General features: G+C 38.0%; 2 protein-coding genes and 1 pseudogene across 2 annotated transcripts; 2 read left to right on the top strand and 1 right to left on the bottom strand.

Moving 5' to 3' along the window:
- The first annotated feature begins 13,383 nt into the window (after positions 1-13,383).
- LOC108398650 (olfactory receptor 5F1) lies at positions 13,384-14,328 on the top strand. Its single transcript, XM_037011065.2, has one exon. It carries the CDS (start codon positions 13,384-13,386, stop codon positions 14,326-14,328), a length of 945 nt encoding a protein of 314 aa, XP_036866960.2.
- A 4,443-nt stretch (positions 14,329-18,771) lies between these two features.
- Positions 18,772-19,749, top strand: LOC108389555 (olfactory receptor 10AG1-like; annotated as a pseudogene).
- A 1,030-nt stretch (positions 19,750-20,779) lies between these two features.
- LOC118971090 (olfactory receptor 5T17-like) lies at positions 20,780-22,853 on the bottom strand. Its single transcript, XM_037011056.2, has 2 exons — positions 21,909-22,853; positions 20,780-20,827 (listed from the first exon to the last, which is right to left on the bottom strand). Exons 1-2 carry the CDS (start codon positions 22,851-22,853, stop codon positions 20,780-20,782), a joined length of 993 nt encoding a protein of 330 aa, XP_036866951.2.
- Between the last annotated feature and the right edge of the window lie 1,070 nt (positions 22,854-23,923).

The following is a 23,923-nucleotide window of genomic DNA, read 5'->3' as shown; positions in this document are numbered from 1 at the left end:
TTTTCATTAGAGCTGTAATGGGATGATGTAGCTAGCAGCTTACACCAAAAACAGCCAGTCTTGAGCTCTGAGATCGAGTGTCTGTGTGTATGCTCTCATTTTGTCACAGAAAAGATGTAGTGACTGACTCAAGGAAAATAGAAAATAATTCTCTAAATATTGTTATTGGAATCAAAAGATAAAATCAGACCTAATATATTTCAAGAGACTATTAGTAGACAAGATTAGAAAAAAAGGATTTTCCTTGTGATATTTCAAAAATACAGTTCTCAGATATTTTCCATAAGTGTTCAAGTAAACTTAAGTTACTACATAAACCAAATATACAACACCATGAATATACAGACACGCACACTCAACACACACACACAAATATTGAATGTAGGTACTATGTAGATATTACCTTTTTCCCATAAAATGAGAAAAATCCTTTACAGGAAATATAAACCACAGCTTGGGAAATTGTTTTCTGGCCATTTGGCCAATACTGAAATCATACAGCTGATAACAGATTCTTTTAGTGTGGGGAGATAGGAATTATTGAAAGTTTAAAATAAACCTACTTCCCATTTCCTAAACATACTTACAACTAAGCAAAGTCCAGAGCAGGCAGAATATCTAGCGAAGAAGACCAGGTTTTCATGACTCATAGAGGATTTACTGCTGAAGGTAGAGATTCTTCAGTGTGTGGTTTCTTTCCTCTGGGGACACAAACTGTAGCTCATTGTGTCGATGTGATTCTCAGACGTCCACAGGCTGGGTCATTAGCATCCTTTCTGGTCTCTTGAGATTGGAAATAATCATCCAACTGCAGGTCCTCTCAGGCATTGTTCAGGAGATGCCTCTGCTTTCAGTCTGATAAAACATACTTCCTTTTAAAAATAAAACAATTTTCAAAACAGATATGTTCTCCAAAATTCAAAAATCCTGGAATAAAGCAACAACACAAATAATAAATGCAATTGCAGGAACGGAAGACATGAGTTCCAATCACATACATTCTACTCAGACAAGTGCTCCAATGTTCCAATGATGAAAAGCTGAGATTGCCTTCTTTCCTGTAAAATGGGAACATTCATACATGCTCTAGTGACCTTAGTGGTAACAAGGGACAATAGCAAAGGGGCTGATACCCCTCCTCAGGTGACAGATAGACTATATTGGGCCTCTGCTTATATTGGAAGGATATCGGTATGCCATGACTTGTGTGGACACAGCTACTGGCCTGTTGGTTCCTTTTGCTGCACGTCGTGCAGATCAGCAAAACACCAAGAGGGGCCTAGAGCGTCTCTTTGCAGCCTCTGGCTGGCCACTGGTGATTGAGAGTAATCGAGGCAACATCTTTAGTGGACATGCATTACAAGAATGGGTGCAGCAACTAGGAATGAAGTGGAAGTTTCATGTACTGTAACCCTACCGGGGCAGGCACAATAGAGAGGTACAATGGTTTGTTGAAATCTGGCCTGAAGTAGGACACCAGTAGTTTATGGGTTTGGTCCGTTCACGTATGGACAGTGCTATGGAGTTTGAATGAGAAGCCCATTCAGAAAGGAGCCTTGAGCCCTGTGAATATGCTCACATCCATTGCTGCCTCTCCTATACAACTGTATGTGCAAACCAAATAGGAGTTACTGAAGGCAGGAAATGGCCAGCAGAGCAACATCGTGCTGCCAGCCCTACTGCATTAAACCCTGGAGACACTGTTGAATGCATGTGGCCCTGGACATTTCAACACATAGACCAGTGATGGCTGGCCCTTCTGGCACCAGGGGAAAAGGCCTGGAAGCAGGCCTTGTGTGTATTCTTGGAGTAACAGCAGAGGGTCCCCCAAAGATTACAGTAGTATGCCCAAGACATCTGGGAGGTAAGGTTTGTTTTATCTTTATGTCCAGTGCATGTACTTGCCTATATATTGGGACCTATATATTGACCCATCTGTAACTCCCACAGGGAGAGGGCTGAATGTCTGGTGTACTAGACCAGGATGAGACCCCATTCCTGCCACTGTTCTAGCACAGGACCACTCTCTGGCATGTATCCTATCTGATGGACAAGATTCGCCTATGCTGGTGTCATTAAAACATGTATCTTATTGCCCTTAAGGTTATTTTTTTTTTTACAGACTTTATGGCCTGGACTGGCCACCTGGGGTTGAGGCTGCTGTGTGATGATTGCTCTGAACTCTGACCTGTTCAGCTACTGACTGCCTGTGGAATGGGTGAGCTATGGACTTAATATGCATAGGAAATTAAGCTGAAGCCCCTGGTTTAAGGATTATCATGATTTCATATTAATCTGGTTACAATGCCCCAGTTTTCTCACCCAGGGGCCACTGTGGAACATGGGGAATGTGTAGATTGTGAGGCAAAGATTACTGGAGGGATGGCCTGTGGGTAAAATTACAGTATTTCCAGAATCTCTTGCCTGGCTTTAGTGCACCTCCATATCAGTAGGTATTTCCAAGGGGTGGAGAGAAGTGTCCATCTCCATATCAACAGGTAATTACAAGGGCGTGGAGGGCTTATCTGGACCAGAGAGGTTGGGTGGAGTCCTCTTCTGCTGCAGGCCTGTCAAGAGAGAGATGAGATGACTGCTGTGAGAAATAAATGATTTTATTAACTTTATTTCTCCCTTTGAAACATCTGGACTACTTGTAGACAAGAAAACTAAAGGCTAAGGATCTGGATTAGAAGAAACAATTGGGATTCCCAACTTTTGGACTGTATCACACATATGCAAGAGGTAAATATACCAGCTACATGTTAGTTGATCATCACCTAAGAATATTTTATCCTTGAGTAAATACATGATATCAATCTTACCTCAGTCAACTGTTATCCATCTTATAATCTGGTAACTGATCCCTATTTTTGTCATAACTCAGACAGACTCTTAATTAGCAAGTGAAAGAATGGTATATGACTTTTCTGAGTAAACAAACAGGAGAAAAAAACTTCTCGATAAAGAGAATGCTGTAAAGGGAAACACCTCACAAAAATAATTCAACATTAAAAAAATTAAGTTTGCGGTGCCTAATGTTGATTTTATTGGATGTCTTCATAAATAAGGGGAAAAGAGATACAAAAGCTTCATGTTTGCACATCCTTTAAGTATGTCCAAAGTGAAAGGCAGTCACGTGAAATTAATAGGACTCAATTCCAAGATACATGTTTGACCAGGTATATGTTTGGTTAATACAAAAATGTTTTAAGTTTTTTGATTCGATTTATTGAAATCTTCACCCTTCCAAAACATATTAAATGGTCCTCATTTACACTCTAGTAAACTGAAGAAACAAAGACACAATTTGTTAACCAATAGGAATTGAGTTTTGAAAATTTAATCATTCCTATTTCCAGAAAACCATGATAGAACAAGTGCCATGAAAGGTAGCCCAGTAGAATGACCCATTACACCACTGAACCATTTTCTTGCATGAATTTAAGTCAAATCTCCTTGCAGAACTAGCTTTTGGAACTGGTGTGACCTGACTTTCCCACCCAGTTTCAGGCAGAGAAAGTGCAAACAAGGAGAGAAGTCATAAATGAATGTGCTCATGTAGCCAAATGTGCAAATGCATTAAATCAAAGGGACAGTGAACTTGAGCAGTGGGCACGACTGCTCCCAAAAAGGACAACATGGCTCATTCATCCTCCTCAATGGAGAGCTTGAGCCTAGAGTTCACACCAAGGATCTAGCCTATGACAAGCATGAAGTTCATCCTGCTTCTTCCTGAATGAAACTTCTTCCAAGATTTTCAGTTACAATATCCTGTTCAATAAATTTGTTGTCTTTTTATTCTTATATATATATATATATTTTTTTTTTTGAGAGGCCATCTCTCATATTTATTGTTCAAATGGTTGTTAACGACAATAAAATTCTGTATAAGGGACTCAATGCACATTCATTAATCAACCCCAAGCCTAAATCTCAACAGTCTCCAATCTTCTGAAGTATAACGAACAAGTTCTTACATGGTGAACAAGGTCTTACATAGTGAATAAGTTCTTACATGGTGAACAGTGCAAGGGCAGTCATCACAGAAACTTACGGCTTTGATCACGCATCATGAACTATAAACAATCAAGTCAGATACGATTATTTGTTTGATTTTTATACTTGATTTTTATGTGAATCCCACATTTCTCCATTATTATTATTATTATTATTATTATTATTATTATTATTATTATTATCATTATTATTATTATTTAAATAAAATGCTGAAGTGGTAGGTATATGTAAGATAAAGGTAGAAAACATAGTTTAGTGCTGTAAGAGGGCAAATGTAGATGATCAGGTCTGTGCCTATAGATTAAGTATTAATCCAAGCTAGATAAGGGTGACAAAACATTCATGAATGCAGAAGATTTCTCCCAAAACAGGGGGGCTGAGGTTCTAAGCCTCACCTCTCTTGACCCCCAATTTCTCACCTGATGGCCCCCCTGCGACTGTGCCTGTTTTAGGTTGTTCCTCCCTTGAGGAATTACCCATCTCTGGCTAACCAGTCATATTCCGGGGCCATACAGGGAAATGTAAAGTTGGTAAGTGAGAGAGAAGCCATATTCTTTGAAAAGGTTAGCTTTTTACTTCTTTGCAGATTTATGCAATGTGGCTTCTATGCCCAACATTTGTCTTGAGGTATCTTTACCAGATGGAAGAATTGTGATACTCGGTAATTTTCAATATGAGGCACAAATTCTACTAAAGGGTTGTAATTAGGAAGGAAGAAGAAAAGCTATAGAAGTAGCAGACAGAAGAAAACATGGGAAAATTGATTATTTCTTTGACATAACTTCTTGTAGAGTAACATAAACATGTATAGGTTTTAAACTACTAATTAAATTGTGTACACACATTAACATAATAGGAATATAGCTACGTAACTAAAGCAGACCTACAATTACCACCCATATTCAGTGAAACCAAGAAAACCAGTTAGGTACCCTAGGCATTTGTGAAAACTTATCAATGATATGATGGATATTGTCTAACTGAATTTGAATAGTTTGAGAAAAATCAGACAAATAAAAACAACACATTCCTGGGAACTGTTCACATCCCATATGATCTTTAAACAGTAGATAGTCTACAGTCGCATGATTTTGGAGCACTGCAACTTGCACTTCTCCTAATTCTTGGTTGAGTTCCGACAGTATAGATCCAGTCAAATATGTTGCTTTACTGTATGCGCAGGCCAGCTTAGATATATCTTTCTTCATTCCAATGGCAAGTCCAGTAATGAGTGGGATGAATGCAGCTACAACTGCAACAGCACCAGGATATGTTGAAGTTTTTTGATGATCATCTTCTGGAATGACTCTTCGAGAGGATGTTGATGTTGGAAGTTCTTCTTCATATCATATCTTAATTCATTTTCTCAGTAGCCAAATTAGGCTTTGATCCTCTGTATAAACACAAACAAACCCTTTGCCCACACTTTGATATGACCATTATACCATTGTGAAGAACCTATTGGAGATTACCACACAGGAACTGCTTTTTTTTTTTTAAGAGAAAGGAATATTATCAGAAAAATGTACTTCCATAGCTGATCATCTGACACCCATTAAAAGATCAAAATCAAGGATATGTAAAGCATGCATTAATCATTCATTTGCAGTTAGTTTTGTCCTATCAGGGAGTAATCCGCCTTTTTTATTTTTGGTATCATTAATCTACAATTACATTAAGAATATTATGTTTACTAGGATCTCCCCTATACCAAGTCCCCCCACAAACCCCATTACAGTCACTGTCCATCACCATAGGAAAATGTTGTAGAATCACTACTTGTCTTCTCTGTGTTGCACAGCCCTCCCATTTCTCCCACCCCCCACATTATGCATGCTAATCATAATACCACCTTTCTTCTTCACCCCCCTTATCCCTCCCTACCCATCCATCCTCCCCAGTCCCTTTCCCATTGGCACCTGTTAGTCCATTCTTGAGTTCTGTGATTCTACTGCTGTTTTGTTCCTTCAGTTTTTCCTTTGATCTTATACTCCACAGATGAGTGAAATTGTTTGGTATTTCTCTTTCTCCACTTGGCTTATTTCACTTAGCATAATACCCTCAAGCTCCATCCATATCATTGCAAATGGTAGGATTTGTTTTCTTCTTATGGCTGAATAATATTCCATTGTGTATATGTACCACTATTCTTTATCCATTCATCTACTGATGGACACTTAGGTTGCTTCCATTTCTTGGCTATTGTGAATAGTGCTGCAATAAACATAGGGGTGCATCTGTCTTTTTCAATCTGGAGTGCTGCATTCTTAGGGAAAATACCTAGGAGTGGAATTCCTGGGTCAAATGGCAAGTCTATTTTGAGCATTTTGAGGAACCTCTATACTGTTTTCCACAATGGTTGAACTAATTTACATTCCCACCAACAGTGTAGGAGGGTTCCCCTTTCTCCACAACCTCGCCAACATTTGTTGTTGTTTGTCTTTTGGATGGTAGCCATCATTACTGGTGTGAGGTGATACCTCATTGTGGTTTTAATTTGCATTTCTCTGATAATTAACGACGTGGAGCATCTTTTCATGTGTCTGTTGGCCATCTAAATTTCTTTTTTGGAGAACTGTCTGTTCAGTTCTTCTGCCCATTTTTTAATTGGATTATTTGCTTTTGCTTGTTGAGGTGGGTGAGGTCTTTATATATTTGGGATGTCAAGCCTTTATTGGATCTGTCATTTCCAAATATATTCTCCCATACTGTAGGGTTCCTTTTTGTTCTATTGATGGTGTCTTTTGCTGTACAGAAGCTTTTCAGCTTAATATAGTCCCACTTGTTCATTTTTGCTGTTGTTTTCCTTGCCCGGGGAGATATGTTCAAGAAGAGGTCACTCATGTTTATGTCTAAGAGGTTTTTGCCTATGTTTTTTTCTAAGAGTTTTATGGTTTCATGACTTACATGCAAGTCTTTGATCCATTTTGAATTTACTTTTGTATATGGGGTTAGAGAATGGTCCAGTTTCATTCTCTTATGTGTAGCTGTCCAGTTTTGCCATCACCATCTGTTGAAGAGACTGTCATTTCCCCACTGCATGTCCATGGCTCCTTCATCAAATATTAATTGATCATATATGTTTGAGTTAATGTTTGGACTCTCTAATCTGTTCCACTGGTCTGAGGCTCTGTTATTGTGCCAGTACCAAATTGTCTTGATTACTATGGCTTTGTAGTAGAGTTGAAGTTGGGGAGTGAGATCCCCACCACTTTATTCTTCTTTCTCAGGGTTACTTTGGCTATTCGGGTTCTTTGGTGTTTCCATATGAATTTTTGAATTATTTGTTCCAGTTCATTGAAGAATATTGCTGGTAGTTTCATAGGGATTGCATCAAATCTGTATATTGCTTTGGGCAGGATGGCCATTTTGACGATATTAATTCTTCCTAGCCACGAGCACGGGATGAGTTTCCATTTGTTAGTGTCCCCTTTAATTTCTCTTAAGAGTGCCTTGTAGTTTTCATGGTATAGGTCTTTCACTTCTGTGGTTAGGTTTATTCCTTGGTATTTTATTCTTTTTGATGCAATTGTGAATAGAATTGTTTTCCTGATTTCTCTTTCTATTGGTTTATTGTTAGTGTATAGGAAAGCTACAGATTTCTCTGTGTTAATTTTGTATCCTGCAACTTTGCTGTATTCTGATTTCTGTTCTAGTAGTTTTGGAGTGGAGTCTTTAGGGTTTTTTATGTACAATATCATGTCATCTGCAAATAGTGACAGTTTAACTTCTTCACCAATCTGGATTCCTTGTATTTCTTTGTTTTGTCTAATTGCCATGCCTAGGACCTTCAGTACTATGTTAAATTACAGTGGGTCAGTGGGCATCCCTGTCTTGTTCCTGATCTCAGAGGAAAAGCTTTCAGCTTCTCGCTGTTCAGTATGATGTTGGCTGTGGGTTTATCATATATGGCCTTTATTATGTTGAGGTACTTGCCCTCTATTCCCATTTTGCTGAGAGTTTTTATCATGAATGGATGTTGAATTTTGTCAAATGCTTTTTCAGCATCTATGGAGATGATCATGTGGTTTTTGTTCTTCTTTTTTTGTTGATGTGGTGGATGATGTTGATGGATTTTCAAATGTTGTACCATCCTTGCATCCCTGGAATGAATCCTACTTCAACATGGTGTATGATCCTTTTGATATATTTTTGAATTCAGTTTGCTAATATTTCATTGAGTATTTTTGCATCTATGTTCATTCAGGGATATTGGTCTGTAATTTTCTTTTTTAATGGGGTCTTTGCCTGGTTTTGGTATTAGGGTGATGTTGGCTTCATAGAATGAGTTTGGGAGTATTCCTCCTCTTCTATTTTTTGGAAAACTTTAAGGAGAGTGGGTATTATGCCTCCTCTGTGTGTCTCATAAAATTCCAAGGTAAATGCGTCTGGCCCTGGGGTTTTGTTGTTGGGTAGTTTTTTGTTTACTGTTTCAATTTCTTTGCTTGTAATTGGTTTGTTTAACTTTCATGTTTCTTCCTTGGTCAGTCTTGGAAGGTTGTATATTTCTAGGAAGTTGTCCATTTCATCTAGGTTTTCCAGCTTGTTGGCATATAGGTTTTTATAGTAGTCTTTAATAATTCTTTTTATTTCTGTGGAGTCTGTCATGTTTTTTCCATTCTCATTTCTGATTCTGTTATGTGTTCTGATTTCTTGATGTGTGCTGATTCTCTTTTTCTCTTAATAAGTTTGGCTAGAGGCTTATCTATTTTGTTTATTTTCTCAAAGAAACAGCTCTTGTTTTCATTGATTTTTTCTATTGTTTTATTCTTCTCAATTTTGTTTATTTCTTCTCTGATCTTTATTATGTCCCTCCTTCTGCTGACTTTAGGCCTCATTCGTTCTTCTCTTTCCAGTTTTGATAATTGTGATGTTAGACTATTCATTTGGGATTGATCTTCCTTCTTCAAGTGTGCCTGGATCGCTATTTACTTTCCTCTTAAGACTGCTTTCGCTGCATCCCACAGAAGTTGGGGCTTTGTATTGTTGTTGTCATTTATTTCCATATATTCCTTGAACTCTATTTTAATTTGTTCATTGATCTATTGATTATTTAGGAGCGTGTTGTGAAGCCTCCATGTGTTTGTGAGCCTTTTTATTTTCTTTGTAGAATTTATTTCTAGTTTTATACCTTTGTGGTCTGAAAAATTGGTTGGTAGAATTTCAATATTTTGGAATTCACTGAGGCTCTTTTTATGAGCTAGTATGTGGTCTCTTATGGAGAATGTTCCATGTGCACTTGAGAAGAGTGTGTATCCTGTTGCTTTTGTATGTAGAGTTCTATAAATGTCTATTAGGTCCATCTGTTCTAGTGTGTCGTTCAGTGCCTACATGTCCTCACTTATTTTCTGCCCAGTGGATCTTTTCTTTGGGGTGAGTGGTGTGTTGAAGTCTCCCAAAATGAATGCATTGCATTCTATTTCCCCCTTTAGTTCTGTTAGTGTTTGTTTCACATCTGCTGGTGCACCTGTGTTGGGTGCATATATATTTAGAATGGTTATATCCTCTTGTTGGACTGAGCCGTTTTTCATTATGTAATATCCTTCTTTATCTCTTGTTACTTTCCTTATTTTGAAGTTTATTTTGTCTGATACTAGTACTGCAACCCCTGCTTTCTTCTCTCTGTTGTTTGCCTGAAATATGTTTTTCCATCCCTTGACTTTTAGTCTGTGCATGTCTTTGGGTTTGAGGTGAGTTTCTTGTAAGCAGCATATAGATGTGTCTTGCTTTTTTATCCGTTCTATTACTCTGTGTCTTTTGATTGGTGCATTCAGTCCATTTACATTTAGTGTGATTATTGAAAGCTATGTACTTATTGCCATTGCAGGCTTCAGATTCGTGGTTACCAAAGGTTCAAGGTTAGCTTCTTTAGTATCTTACTTCCTAATTTAGCTCGCTTATTGAGCTGTTATATACACTCTATGGAGATTCTTTTCTTCTCTCCCTTCTCATTCCTCCTCCTCCATTCTTTATATGTTGGTTGTTTTATTCTGTGCTCTTTCGTGTTTCCTTTAACTGCTTTTAGTGAGTAGCTGATTTTTTTTTTTGCCTTTAGTTAGTGTTTGGTTGGTCAGCTCTCTTTTCTGTGATTTATTTTCTCTGATGATATCTGTTTAGTCCTAGGAGTGCTCCCGTCTAGAACAGTCCCTCTAAAATACCCTGCAGAGGTGGTTTGTGGGAGGCAAATTCCCTCAACTTTTGCTTGTCTGGGAATTGTTTAACCCCTACTTCATATCTAAATGATAATCGTGCTGGATACAGTATCCCTGGTTCAAGGCCCTTCTGTTTCATTGCATTAAGTATATCATACCATTCTCTTCTGGCTTGTAAGGTTTCTGTTGAGAAGTCTGATGATGATAGCCTGATGGATTTTCCTTTATAGGTGACCTTTTTCTCTCCAGCTGCCTTTAAAACTCTGTCCTTGTCCTTGATCTTTGCCATTTTAATTATTATGTGTATTGGTGTTGTCCTTCTTGGGTCCTTTCTGTTGGGAGTTCTGTGTATTTCTGTGGTCTGATTATTTCCTCCACCAGTTTGGGGAAGTTTTCAGCAATTATTTCTTCAAAGATACTTTCTATCCCTTTTTCTCTCTTCTTCTTCTTCTGGTACCCCTATAATATGGATATTGTTCCTTTTGTATTGGTCACACAGTTCTCTGAATGTTGTTTCATTCCTGAAGATCCTTTTATCTTTCTCTGTGTCAGCTTCTATGCATTTCTGTTCTCTGGTTTCTATTCCATCAATGGCCTCTTGCATCTTATCCATTCTGCTTATAAATCCTTCCAGAGTCTGTTTCACTTCTGTAATCTCCTTCCGAACATCTGTAATCTCTTTCCGTGCATCTGTAATCTCCCTCTGGACTTCATCCCTTAGCTCTTATATATTTCTCTGCATCTCCATCAGCATGTTTATGATTTTTATTTTGAATTCTTTTTCAGAAAGACTGGTTAGGTCTGTCTCCTTCTCAGGTGTTGTCTCTGTTATCTTGGTCTGCCTGAAATTTTGCCTTTTCATGGCGATAGAGATAGTTTGCCGAGCTAGGACGAGTGACGGCTGGCAGAACTTCCCTTCTTGTTGGTTTGTGGCCTTCCTCTCCTGGGAGAACATTGGCCTCTAGTGGCTTGTGCTGGGCAGCTACATGCATATGGGGCTTCTGATTCTTGCCAGGCCACTATGGAGTTTATCTCCGCTGTTGCTGTGGGTGTGGCCTGCCTCAGGCTGCAGCTCCGATATGGTGGAGCCGTGTTGGAGGGGGAATGGCCGGGAGGCTATTTATCTCCATGAGGGGCCTCCGTGCTCCCTGCTTCCCAGGGTGTTAGAGTGCCCAGAGTTCCCCAGATTCCCTGCTCCTGCACTAAGTCTTCCAGAAAGCTTCCGTCCGGTGGTGGGGTCCCTGTCCCTTTAAGACTTCCAAAAAGCACTCGCTTTTCTTTGTCCCCAATAAGCCAGCTGCAGGGACCCCCTCACAGGTCTTACTGTCCTGTTTCCCTAGTATCCAGGACCCCATGCATGCACTGTGTCTGCGCTCTGGTGCGAATGGCTAAGGCTGGATATTTAGCAGTCCTGGGCTCCCTCTTCCTCCCTGCTCTGACTCCTCTCCTCCTGCCCAGAGCTGGGGTGTGGGGTGCTCGAGTCCCACCAGGCCAGGGCTTGTATCTTACCCCCTTCATGAGGCACTGGGTTCTCACAGGTGTGGATGTGTTCTGGATGTTTTCCTGTGTCTTCTGGTCTCTCTTTTAGGAAGAGTTGTCTTTGTTGTATTTTCAAAAATATATGTGGTTTTGGGAGGAGATTTCCACTGCTCTACTCATGCCGCCTTCTTGGCTCTGCCTCCTATTCTTGTATTCTTTATGTTTCAAATATTGATTGCTTTTTTTCTTCATAACATTTCTTCTCTTGCTTATTTGATAACTCACTGTTCTGATTCTCCTCCTGTCTTTCTTCACATTCCTAGTCACTTAGCTACAAATTATTTTAAGTTTTTCCATTTCTTAAAATATTAATTGAGTTTCATACATTAGTAACTAACTGTATATTTGGTAGGTGTCAGATGGGGGTAGTTTTTCATTGCATGATGATGGGATCTGTATGGGTCAAGTTTCTAAGTGGTACCTTGCACGATGCTACAGATTATTCTTTAGATGCATAAATAATCTACCTGCTCAATAATAGGATCATTGGGGTTACTAGAAGACTCCCCCCAACACACATAGACACAGGCCTATGAGCAATGGGAAAAATAATAATTTGGTATTGGGCTATAAACCAAGTTGGAATAAGCTAAAAATACAGAGACAGGCAATAAAATAGCCACTTAATTTTTTCCACTTTTAAGACTTTGTAGTGACATAGAGGTTAGGAATGACTTTATGATGCAAGCCTCACATAATGTTTGATTCCATATCTCTGCATATGATCACATTTTGCTTTCTTTTGAGACTGGAGTTTCTGCCTTTGGAGGATTGACTACCAATTAAAACCTGTATCTAGTCACTATGGTTACCCCATCTTCTTTAAGAAATACAAAATAAAAGAGCAGCAACATGCATGTAGTCAGAAGGTGTCTCAGATATTTACCATTAAGTAATTCAGGTTCCCATTGTATTTACTTTCATCTAAAAAATGAATTTTTTTCCTTATTTTTAAGCTCCAACTTAGAACCCCTAAGACAAACCAAAGAAAAGAATAAACACGGGTAAGACACTGGGAAGGACATTATAAGGATTTCGAGCTGTTCTTCATTGAGGTGGGCAGATGATGTCTCTGCTACTACATGACATTAATTTGATAGTGTACTTTGGATGGAGAACAATTGTTTTGTTCACTTTTAAAACACTGTAAAATCATTCTTAAAAATGTGATGTCAAAATTTTGGTCACTATTGCTTCTTGGGATGCACAAGAGTGATTACTGGGAGGCATTGTATGAATTTTGGAGCTGAAGGATTTACAGAATGGTTGTTGGGAAGAAAATGAAGTTCAGTTGAGTTAAACTCATGTACTGTTCAGAGAATGGGAGAGGCTTCAGTCAGGATATTTGTATCCTTTGTAATTTGGATGTGGGCCAGTAGAGAAAGAATAGAACAAAATATGTTGCATTTGCAAAAACAGAAGTGGAATCTGTAGACTTATACCAGTGATTTGAGAGCCTACAATCCAGATTTGATATAGAGAATTGATTAATCAACTTAAGGGTTTTCCACTTGTCCACTGATTTTCCTCTTACTATGTACTGTATTTGGTCTTATAATATCCTAAACTGGTTTCTTTCCCCATGTCTGAATAACTTCATTAACGATTCTATAATTTCTTATAAACATGGGAGAGGAAAATATTTGCAAGTTTAAACAAACTGCATTTGTCACAAATGACCAGAGAAAATTACACTTCGCTGACTGAGTTCGTCCTGTTGGGATTAGCAGACACAATGCAGCTGCAAATTATTCTCTTTCTGCTCTTCTTGGTGATTTACATGCTTACAGTTTGGGGGAATGTGGGGATGATCCTCCTAATCAGGACCGATGCCCGACTTCACACTCCCATGTATTTCTTCCTGGCTAACCTGTCCTTTGTGGATGTTTGCTATTCATCAACCATCACCCCAAAGATGCTGGTAGGTTTATTATCAGAGCAGAAAACCATCTCCTTTGCTGGCTGCTTTGTGCAGATGTACTTCTTTATCGCATTGGGCACTACTGAGTGCATCCTCTTTGGGCTAATGGCCTACGACCGTTATGTGGCCATTTGCAACCCACTCCGTTACTCCCTGATCATGTCCAGAACAGTCTGTCTTCAGATGGCAGCAGGGGCTTTCGCAGCAGGACTGCTGAACTCCATGGTGAACACGAGCTACGTCAGCAGATTGCCGTTCTGCGGTTCCAATGTCATCCATCACTTCTTCTGTGACAGCCCTCCACTTTTTAAGCTCTCATGTTCAGACACACACCTGAATGAGAGCATCTTTTCCGCATTTGCTGGTGTGAACATGGTCGGGGCTCTGCTGGTCATCCTCGCCTCCTACTCCTACATTCTCTCCTCCATCTTCCGCCTGCGTTCAGGGGAGGGCAGGCGCAAAGCGTTGTCAACCTGTGCCTCCCACCTGACCGCTGTGATCCTGTTCTATGCCACCTCCATCTACACTTACCTGAGACCTAGTTCCAGCTACTCCCTGGATCAGGACAAAGTGGCCTCCGTGTTCTACACGGTGGTGATCCCCATGTTGAATCCTCTCATCTACAGCCTCAGGAATAAGGAGGTAAAGAAGGCTTTATGGAATGCAATTACCAGGAAATGGATCCCTTCACTTTTGTGACTTGTTTGGTTAATTTTCTGAACTAAACAGAGTATTTAATGAACTTTCAAAGGTTGGTTTAAGCTTAACGTTTTCATTGGAGAATTTTCTCATTAATCACATCATGTTAACACACATAGATATCCAATAAGGTGTAAGGTACACCTAAAAAATCGAGTTTATATAAGGTCATTGAACTTTCATCTAATCATTGTTTATATTCACTGTGTCCTCAAATATGTGGCTGATTTGTAATGAAATATTGGTTAGGGAAAGAAAGCAATTCAGTTCTAGAGACAAAAATCATGATATCACATAAAACCAGCCATATATGCAATATTTGTCATCCATTATTTTTTCCTTACAAATTCTTTTTCACCATTTATGATTTGTAAGAAATCGTTATAGATCACCTATGTCAAAATTCCTTAAATTTGCATTTTATTTCCATTTTAATTTATTGAACTAAAATTTATGCTGGGAGATGCATAAATTAAGTTTCAGGACTATTGTTTTAATCTTAACTGTAAAATCCCAAACTTATTTCCTGTATCCTCCAAACATATGTGTGACTTTGTGTAAGCATGATATCAACAAAACTGCTCTTGATTAGAATGGGCCAATTACAACAGCTCTCCTATCCTTCTTCAATGCTTTTCCAACTTCTGTCTCCCAGATGGACACATACACACAAAGCCATAGGCACGCACTTCCAGCTGCTGCCAAGTGTTTAATCAGCCCATAGTTCCAAAGGAGCTTTATCATTGTTCAGTGGGTGAATCTGACACATATTCATTACAATAAGCTTGCAGATTCCCTGTTTATAGAAATCTTATATCAATTTCCAATGAAAATCAATTAAAATTATTCTCATTATTAAAACTGAGCATTATTAATGTGGAGGTAGACAGGCAGTGGGTTAGTAAAACTTGAGGACAATAGGTGGGAGCCCAGGCTTACTGAGGAGGTGGCCACTCTTACGGTCTGGAGGGAAGCTCCCCGGGGCTTGCCCTTCCTTGCCGGTGCTGTTGGGGTTGCACCTGATGGAAGCTGTTCTGTCCCAGGCATCTGGGATGTGGCATAGCTGACCTTGGCCTGTCATGAAGAGGTCATCCAGCTCGACTATCCAGTGCCTCTCGAAGATCCACATGGCTGACCTCGGCCTGAAGAATGTTCATGACGGCCGTGGGGCATGTGCACCTGTGGGCCTTGTTCTGCCCCCACAATCCTCACTGGGGCCTGGCCCTGGCGGCCCTGCAGCAGAGGATCAGGCTGTTCTCAGCTGGAGGTGCTTCGGTTGGACTCTTCTGCTTTCCCTGTCACCTGTGTTTGATGGGGTCATATATGGGACCAAGATATTTCACAGATAAATTCCTGTCATTAAATGATTTCATATCTAGTAAAACTTAGGAATAAGAATAATATTTGGCAGATGAAATCCAGTTATTCTGAGATTTTGGTTTTTAGATATATCATATTTTAAGCCATGATCTCTTCTCTCTAATTCAGCTCTTCTACATTTAATTAATCTCATTTACAAAGTCTACAAATATTTCTAAACTGGGGAGTCTTTTATTACTAATGGTGCTTTTTTAGTCATTGAATATATGCTTCTTATGTGAATTTTGATTATATTATATTTAGTGTGATTTTATAATTTTTTCTTCCTTTAGAACCTGAATATTTATTAAATCTTCCATTATGAGTTTAATGTTCTTTTCCTCCTTTTATATTATCTCTATTGCTTTCTGTTTTTCTAATTTCCCAGTCTTTTAATTCCCTTGTATGTTTAATGTTCCTCAAATATACAGATATCAACCAATGTTTTCCTTTATCTAATAGTTTTGAGTAATTTATTTATTAAAATTAATCAAAGAAGTTGGAATTTTGTGCCTTTAAACTTTGTTTTATTCAATATTGTCATCAGTAATTGTGTAAGCACAAAGAGAGACTAATTTACAAAACCTACGATTGTCACAAAGTTGGACAAACAAGCAAACAAGTTGGGAGAAATTAAAGAATAAATCATAGAGCCAAATAAGCAACCCTCTAAAAGAGAGAGAGAGATAGAACATCATAAAAATTTTATTTCTTTTTAAAATGTATAAATTTAGAATTTTGTATTTGACATTCCTTATGGGAAATCTTGTTTGAGAAAGACACGTAGGAATAGCTATAGAAAGGCTATGGAAAGTGGTGAAACCCTTGTGTGGCCCAGGGGACGGGCCTCATCAAGTTATACAATCAAGAAAGATGGACTTCCTAGGTTCAGCCTGACTCTGAGTGAGGAAAGCGGGCGTGGTACAGGTGAGTCCCCTATGAAGGTGAGTGCATGAGCTGCAAAATACTGATAGTTTTTAGAGACATAAAATGTTAATTTGCTGACAGTTTTACCTCTGCTGACTCCACAGAGCAATGGGAAGAAGCAATAATAATTTGTTGCACTTGAATTGAGGAAGGCTTTCCAAATCTTCCAGATGAACAGGTCAAGACAAGTCGGGAAGTTGTGATTATTTCCCTTTAGAAGACTTCTCATGAAGGCAACATTTGAAACAGGTCTTGGAGAGTGCAGGAACTAGATATGGATGGGAGATGATGTACTTACTGTAAAGCTGTCAAAATAGGTTTGACCACAGTGATAAGAAGAGGTACAGCTGTATTATCATCAAATAATTTAGAAAGAATTTTACCTGTACTGATAGAAAGCAGTGAGAATGACAAAGAGAATATCTGATGCTCCTACCCACACCCCAAATTTCTAATAATTAAGGACGGTAGAATCTGGATATTCCAACATTTGCACTGGTAGGTTATCCTCAGATGTTGCATTCTGAGTATAATATTCATCTCAATACATGCTGCCTACATGAAGAGAGCATCTTTTGCTTTATAGAAGAAAAGCCATTATGCCGGTCAATGCCAAAGAGACATTTTCCAGCAATGGCCATTTTTCATCTGGATGCAAGATTACTCTTTCTGAGATTTCTTTAAACAATATGCAGAGCAATTGCCTAAATATGATTGTCTGGTACTGATCACTTACATAAACTCCAGAGCCCCATTTTTAAGTAAGTGGTTCTCTCTGGATGTGCCCCTAACACTATGCATATGATAATTTGGTTTGGGCTATCTTTATCCTTCCTCAAATGTCCAGGTCAACTTTGGAAGTGTATATATAACTATTGATGCATTGATATTTTATTTCAATTCAAGATGATTTTTCATTTCAGGACCAAGACGCAATAAATAAGATCAAACAACTGAAATTGTTAGTATCTGTTGGTCAAAAATGCATTCATTATTTAAGACAGCACATGTAGGTGTCTGACTTTGTGAGGTAAAAAGTTAAATGATGTGTTTGAAACATTTGAAATAAATAAATTCCAAATTTTTCAGTCATTAACAATACTTTTAAATTTCATTCATTTTAAAGAAATACCTATAAGAAAACTATAAGCAAAGAATGGTATATTGCATTCAAATTAATTAAGCATATTTTGCTACACTAATAATAAATGTTGTCATAAATAAAAAGAATCTCTTTCATTAGGGAATCTCCTGCTTGGAAAAATATGAAGCATTTATTTCTTCCAAATTATAATTTCCTGAAAAGAATACTTGGTTCAATTTTTTTGCTCATGTCCCATTATTATCTATGTTACCCAGTGAAATCAGACTATACAAGAAGCAGGACTTGGACACCTATTTGTTAAACTTTTTTCCTAGCAATGTTTAATTTGGGATTAAAAGAAAGTACTATGAACAAATATTATTATAATTAAAAATAGTTAAATGCCAAGCAGTTTTGTTTTTTAAGCAATAAGACCAATTTTAATTCAATATGTTAGAATGAGATTTACTGGCACCTTATGACTTGGAAAATTAAAGATTTGGCCCTTATATTCTCATTGTGCTTTTAATCACCCTCTCTCACTTCATGGAAAATGACCTATTCTAATGGTAATTTCTACTTTAATTTACTCAAAGTCATATGTGGAACAACACATTAGGCAGCACCCTGAGCTATATTCTTTATAGAAGGAATCACAAGGTGTAATGTCAAGTATTGAAAAGACATGAATAGTCATTGGAAAATTGTGTTAGGTTTCATAGGCCAGATATTGTATTTTGGACTAGATTTACTGGGAAAAAAAATTGCACATGGTCAATTAACTGATAATTAATTGAGGTGGTGCTTTGACTGGAAGAAATAGCATTCTCTCTTCTTACACCATTAGTTACATAAAAATATCTAGCTGTACAGATTTATTTGTCTAACCAGAACAGAAATCTGATATTATAAAGCATTTAAGTGTTATTTATTGAAGTGATTTTTTTTTTACAGATCGGTTTCATAGCTCCTGGTTTTACTACAAATCTTCTGGAGTCACAGAATACAAGTATAGTACTTGAGAAATTATAAAGACCAGAGCTCATTTCCCCGTCCAATTATAAAAAAGGACAATGCAGTCAAGAACTGTAAATCCACAGAGAGAAAATAATTTGAAAATTACAGAAAGAAATCTCACCATAACAATGGAATTTGTTCTCTTGGGCTTGTCTGATATCCCCTAATTTCACTGGCTTCTTTTTCGAGGTATTCTCAGTCATCTATATGTTTATCCTATTGGAGAAGGGCATCATAATTACAGTAACAAGAGTAGATCCCACACTTCAGACCCCTATGTGTTTTTTCCTCAGCAGTTTTTCCTTCCTAGAAATCTGTTATGTATCTGTCACTTTTCCCAGAATGTTCATGGATTTTTGGAACCAGAAAGGAACTATTTCTTTTTTGCCTGTGCTATAAAAATGTGGTTTTTCCTTGTGCTGGGAACCACAGAGTGTCTCCTCCTGGCTGTGATGGCCTGGGACTGTTATGTGGCCACATGTAACCCTCTGCACTGTCCTCTAGTCATGAACCACAGAATGTGTGTCCAGCTGGTAGTTCGCTCCTGGACCAGTGGAATCCTGGTCCAGATAAGGCAGACATGCCAGATATTCTCTCTGTTTTTTTGTGGTTCTAACTAAATCAACCACTTCTTCTGTGACATCTCCCTATTGTTCAAGCTGGCTTCTGGAGGCATCTTTGTGAATGGTGGTCTATTTACTGTATTGTTGGTCACTGTTTTGTTTCTGTTGATATTCAGGTCCTATAGCAGAATTATTTCTACCATCCTGAAGTTGGCACCAAACTCAGGTTGGACCAAAGCCTTTTCCACCCACTTTTCCCACCTCATAGTTGTGGTTTTATTCTATGAATCAGCTACTGTCTCCTATGTAAAACCAGAATTTTATCAGTATGAAGGATAGACAGACCTCTCTCATTTCTATGCCATTCTGACCCCAATGTTCAGTCCTATGACATAAAGTCTGAAGAACAAAGATGATAGAGGGTCTCTAAGAAAATTTCTTCCCAAATTACCAGCATTGTCAGACATTTGAACTATCAGAAATTATAGTTTTATATATTTAATATATACGTAGCTTTAATTGAAATCTACTTTTCAATATTGTCCTAAAGTTTTTAAGAAGCTAATAGTGTAATTTCCTTTAGTAGAATGTTATGCTCTCAAAGTTATATCAATTGTGAACACCTACTTAATAATGTGCTACTTTTAAAGATCAGTTTCCTCCCCATGTAAACTAGTAAAAAGAATGTGTAACTAAGCAAGATTGTATTTAGAGTATATGAAAATATGTATGTAGTATGCAGGTATATAGTATATTCCTTAATTTAAATCATACCATTTTTCTGTTCTTTTTTTGATGCCCTTCCAGACATTACCTTAGCATTCTTCAATGCTACAGTCTTTGCTAAATGATTCCCTCATATAAACAAAAGCCTAAATCCATATGGATATATGTATAAGAAGGATGAATACAAATCATGGATCTATAATATAATGTTTATTGCAGCACTATTTTTCTAAGCAAAAGAATTATAAAATTTAATACTCATAGTGAGGAATAGTTCAATAAATACAGTCCACAAATATAATGGAAAATTATGGAGTCATTAGAAAGGCCATGTTACACCTATAATAATGGCCCCCAATAAAGCATTCCTATTTGGGTCCATTTTTTTGTCATACCTTCCTACATTGACTCTTGATTTAGCCATGTGATCACCTTTGGTCACTGGGATGTTAGTAAACAGGAATAGTACTTGGACATTAGGACCTGTCTTCTCTTACAATGGAAATATTTCCACCCCCATTAGACTCTCTTCTCATCCTTTGATCTTGGCCTGGGCATGAGAAGTGGCATCATCTGCAAGGGCATCACAGAGGGGTGGGGGTCAAAGGTAAGCAGAGGCAAAGCTGGGTCAGGACCAGGCTTGTAAGGACACCCAGAAAGCTGGGCTGGGGCTTATTGTGGGACGGGCCCAACCTTCCAGCCACCATCTGTCACTCTTGATTGTGCTAGTCTTTTGTCATTCTTGAGTTTAAGTATAACTTGATAACTGTTAATGTCAAGTCTCTGTGTTCTGTGGAAGTAAAATGTGTTTAATGTCTGTGCTCTGGGTGAAATAATAAGGGGAGAGAAAGGCAGCCTCATAAACAGCTGGGAGATAACACCAGGAACACGTTATCTCTGGTCTCTGGATCACAGGCTGGAATGAGGTTTCTGCAAATGCATAGATCCAGGAGCAGAGAGCTTCGGCCTGCGTCAGTTGCTACTGACTCCATGGAGAGTGGGCTGGGATTGTGCGAACTGTGGTTTTGCTATGGATGAGGTGCTGTTTGCTCAAGCTAATCAGACATAATTATAAAGTTACAATTCCAATTCTGAGAGCTTATCCAATTTTAGTTATATGGAGATGAAAGATAAAACCATACATTTCAATGTAAAGATTACGTGTATAAATGCCTCTGTGAGTTTGTGTGTACAAATAACCCCAAAATTGTATGTTAAAGCCTTAACTCCTAAAACCCCAGAATGTAGCTATATTTGGAGATAACATCTTTTAGGAAGTAATTAACTTAAAACGAGGCCTTCAGAGTGTGTCTTATCCAGTATGGCTGTTGAGTTTATAAGAAGAAGAAATCAGGACACTGACACTGAATAAAAAGATCAGTTGAAGTCAGAGAGTGAAGATCGCCATCTACAAGAGAAGGAGAGAAACCTTGGAGGAAATCAGACCTGCCATCACCTTGATCTCAGACTTCTAGATTCTAGAACAGTGAGAAAATAAATTTCTGTTATTAAAGCAACCAGTCTATGGTATTTTGCAGTGGCAGTCCCAGTAAACTAATACAACCAGTAGCATCATATATATATGTATATACACATACACACACATACATACATATATATGTTTATACATAGATGGTGTGTAGGTGTAATTACATCTGTTTGTGGAGATAAACATATCTTAGTAAGAAGCAAACAGACGACATCGTTTATGCATGTGTAGAAACTGCATGTGTAGAAACTGCATATGTGGTGGGTTTACTATGATCTTTATTTTAAAATATCCAAGAGGAATAGAAAGATGTTAACAGATTAAAACAAAGCACTTGAATCAACTTTTTGATAGGATAACTTAATGTTTATTGTGAAAAGTGCACTTTATCAACAAACCAATTTTTCCCAAATACTCTTTTCATTGCCTCTTTAACATCTTTGTTCCTCAAACTATAGATGATGGGATTCAGCATTGGAATCACAATGGTGTAAAATACGGACACTACCATGTCCTGGTCCAAAGCATAGCTGGAATTTGGTCTCACATACATGAAGAGAACTGTTCCATGGAAAATGGACACTCCAGTTAAGTGAGAGCCACACGTAGAAAAGACTTTTCGCCTCCCTTCAGCAGAATGCATCCTCAGAATGGCCAACAGAATGAAACCATAGGAGACCAGGACTATCAGGATAGTGGATATCTCAATAGAGCCTGCAAAGTAGAAGACTAAAAGCTGGTTTATGTGAGTGTCAGAGCAAGAAAGAGCCAGGAGAGGAGGGATGTCACAGAAGACATGTCTGATTTCATTGGATGCACAGAAGGAGAGACTAAATGTGGCCACTGTGTGCAAAATACCATGCAGGATGCCACCAACATAGCAGAAAATGATGAGTGGCACATAGACTCTGGGTGACATGCTCACTGAATACAGGAGAGGGTTGTAGATTGCCACATAGCGATCATAGGCCATTGCTGCCAAGATAAAGCATTCCGTGGTTCCAAAAGTAATAAAGAGAAACATTTGTGCTGCACATCCAAGGAATGAAATGGATTTATTCTCTGATAAGAAATTGACCAACATTTTTGGAGTGATAACTGAAGAATAGCAGGCGTCCAGGAATGATAACACACTCAAAAAATAGTACATCGGGTTGTGAAGGCGGGAATCCCCAATGACTAAAATAACCATCCCCATATTTCCTATCAGAGTAAAAAGATAGATTGCTAGAAATAGTAAAAATAAGAAGACTTGCACCTCAAAGTCATCTGTGAAGCCCATCAGTATAAATGTGGTGACTTTGGTCACATTTTTCAACTGAGTCCCTTGTGAGTCTAAATCTGATGTTGACCCTGACATTTCAGTTTTTATTTATAGGTTTTAAAAACAGAATAAAAATACAATCCATCCAATAACATCATTATGTTTGTTTCTTAGAAGAACATATTAAAATCCTTGGCAGTGAAGGAAAAGACAATGATGGATTGGGTCCAAGTGGATGCGTTATCCTGCATAAACAGATAAGAAATTATTTCACTCATTTGTTGGCTAAATTTGTCATGTGAAAACAGTGCCAAGTTATGTGACTTAATTGCCAATTTATTTTCTGTTAAATTTACTGCTTCTTGTTTTTATATTACATCATTTTAAGGTTCAGAAAGACAAATGAATATAGGAATTTTTAAGTCCCTAAATATGATACAAGAAGGTACATGCCTAGAGTACTAACCCTAGATTTCCTTGAGTGTGCATGAAACGTCTTTCCTTAATGTTCACATTTGGTAACGTGGGAGCAAATACACTTATGTCTTATGACTGGGTTGCATGCAAATGATAAAAATCAATGTGAAAACTATTTAATTTTTAAATATTCCCAAATTACTCAGAAACGGGGTAAGTTAAACTTACCTTTCAACCAGTCATACAGGGCAGACTTTCCCAACCAAATTATTTTTGTGTCTTCTGTTCTGGCTACTTCATTTCATTGGTGCTTCTGGAACTAGTGAATAGATGTTATTTTGGAGGTAGAAGTGCCTTATATGCAAACAAAAATAGACCTTTATTTTTTGTTTTACAGTTTTGTTTCCTGAAACACACAACAGTAAGTTGTCCCATTTTTGGCCCCTATAGTTTACTACTGTTTTTCAAATTTTAATACCAATTCAAGATTTTTTTCCACACTTGTAGTCATTACCCTTGCACAATCAAATGTAAATTTTTTGATATACTACAGATGCTGATGAAGATATTCTGAATATTACCTGATAATAGATAAAATTATTTATCAAAGTGACTGCTGAAAGAATGTAGTCACTATATAAGCCACAATAAAGTATTTTATTCCTGCTCTATTTCCTTAGGCTCTCAGACTGTTTCTCATTCAGCAGCATATGAAGAAAGGAAAGTGCATTAACAACCAACCAGAATGT

The sequence above is a fragment of the Manis javanica genome, chromosome 11 (genome assembly GCF_040802235.1).
Source record: "Manis javanica isolate MJ-LG chromosome 11, MJ_LKY, whole genome shotgun sequence".
Classification (NCBI taxonomy): domain Eukaryota; kingdom Metazoa; phylum Chordata; class Mammalia; order Pholidota; family Manidae; genus Manis; species Manis javanica.
Note: the sequence above shows the minus strand (reverse complement) of the source record. Positions and strands in the feature narration are given on the sequence as shown.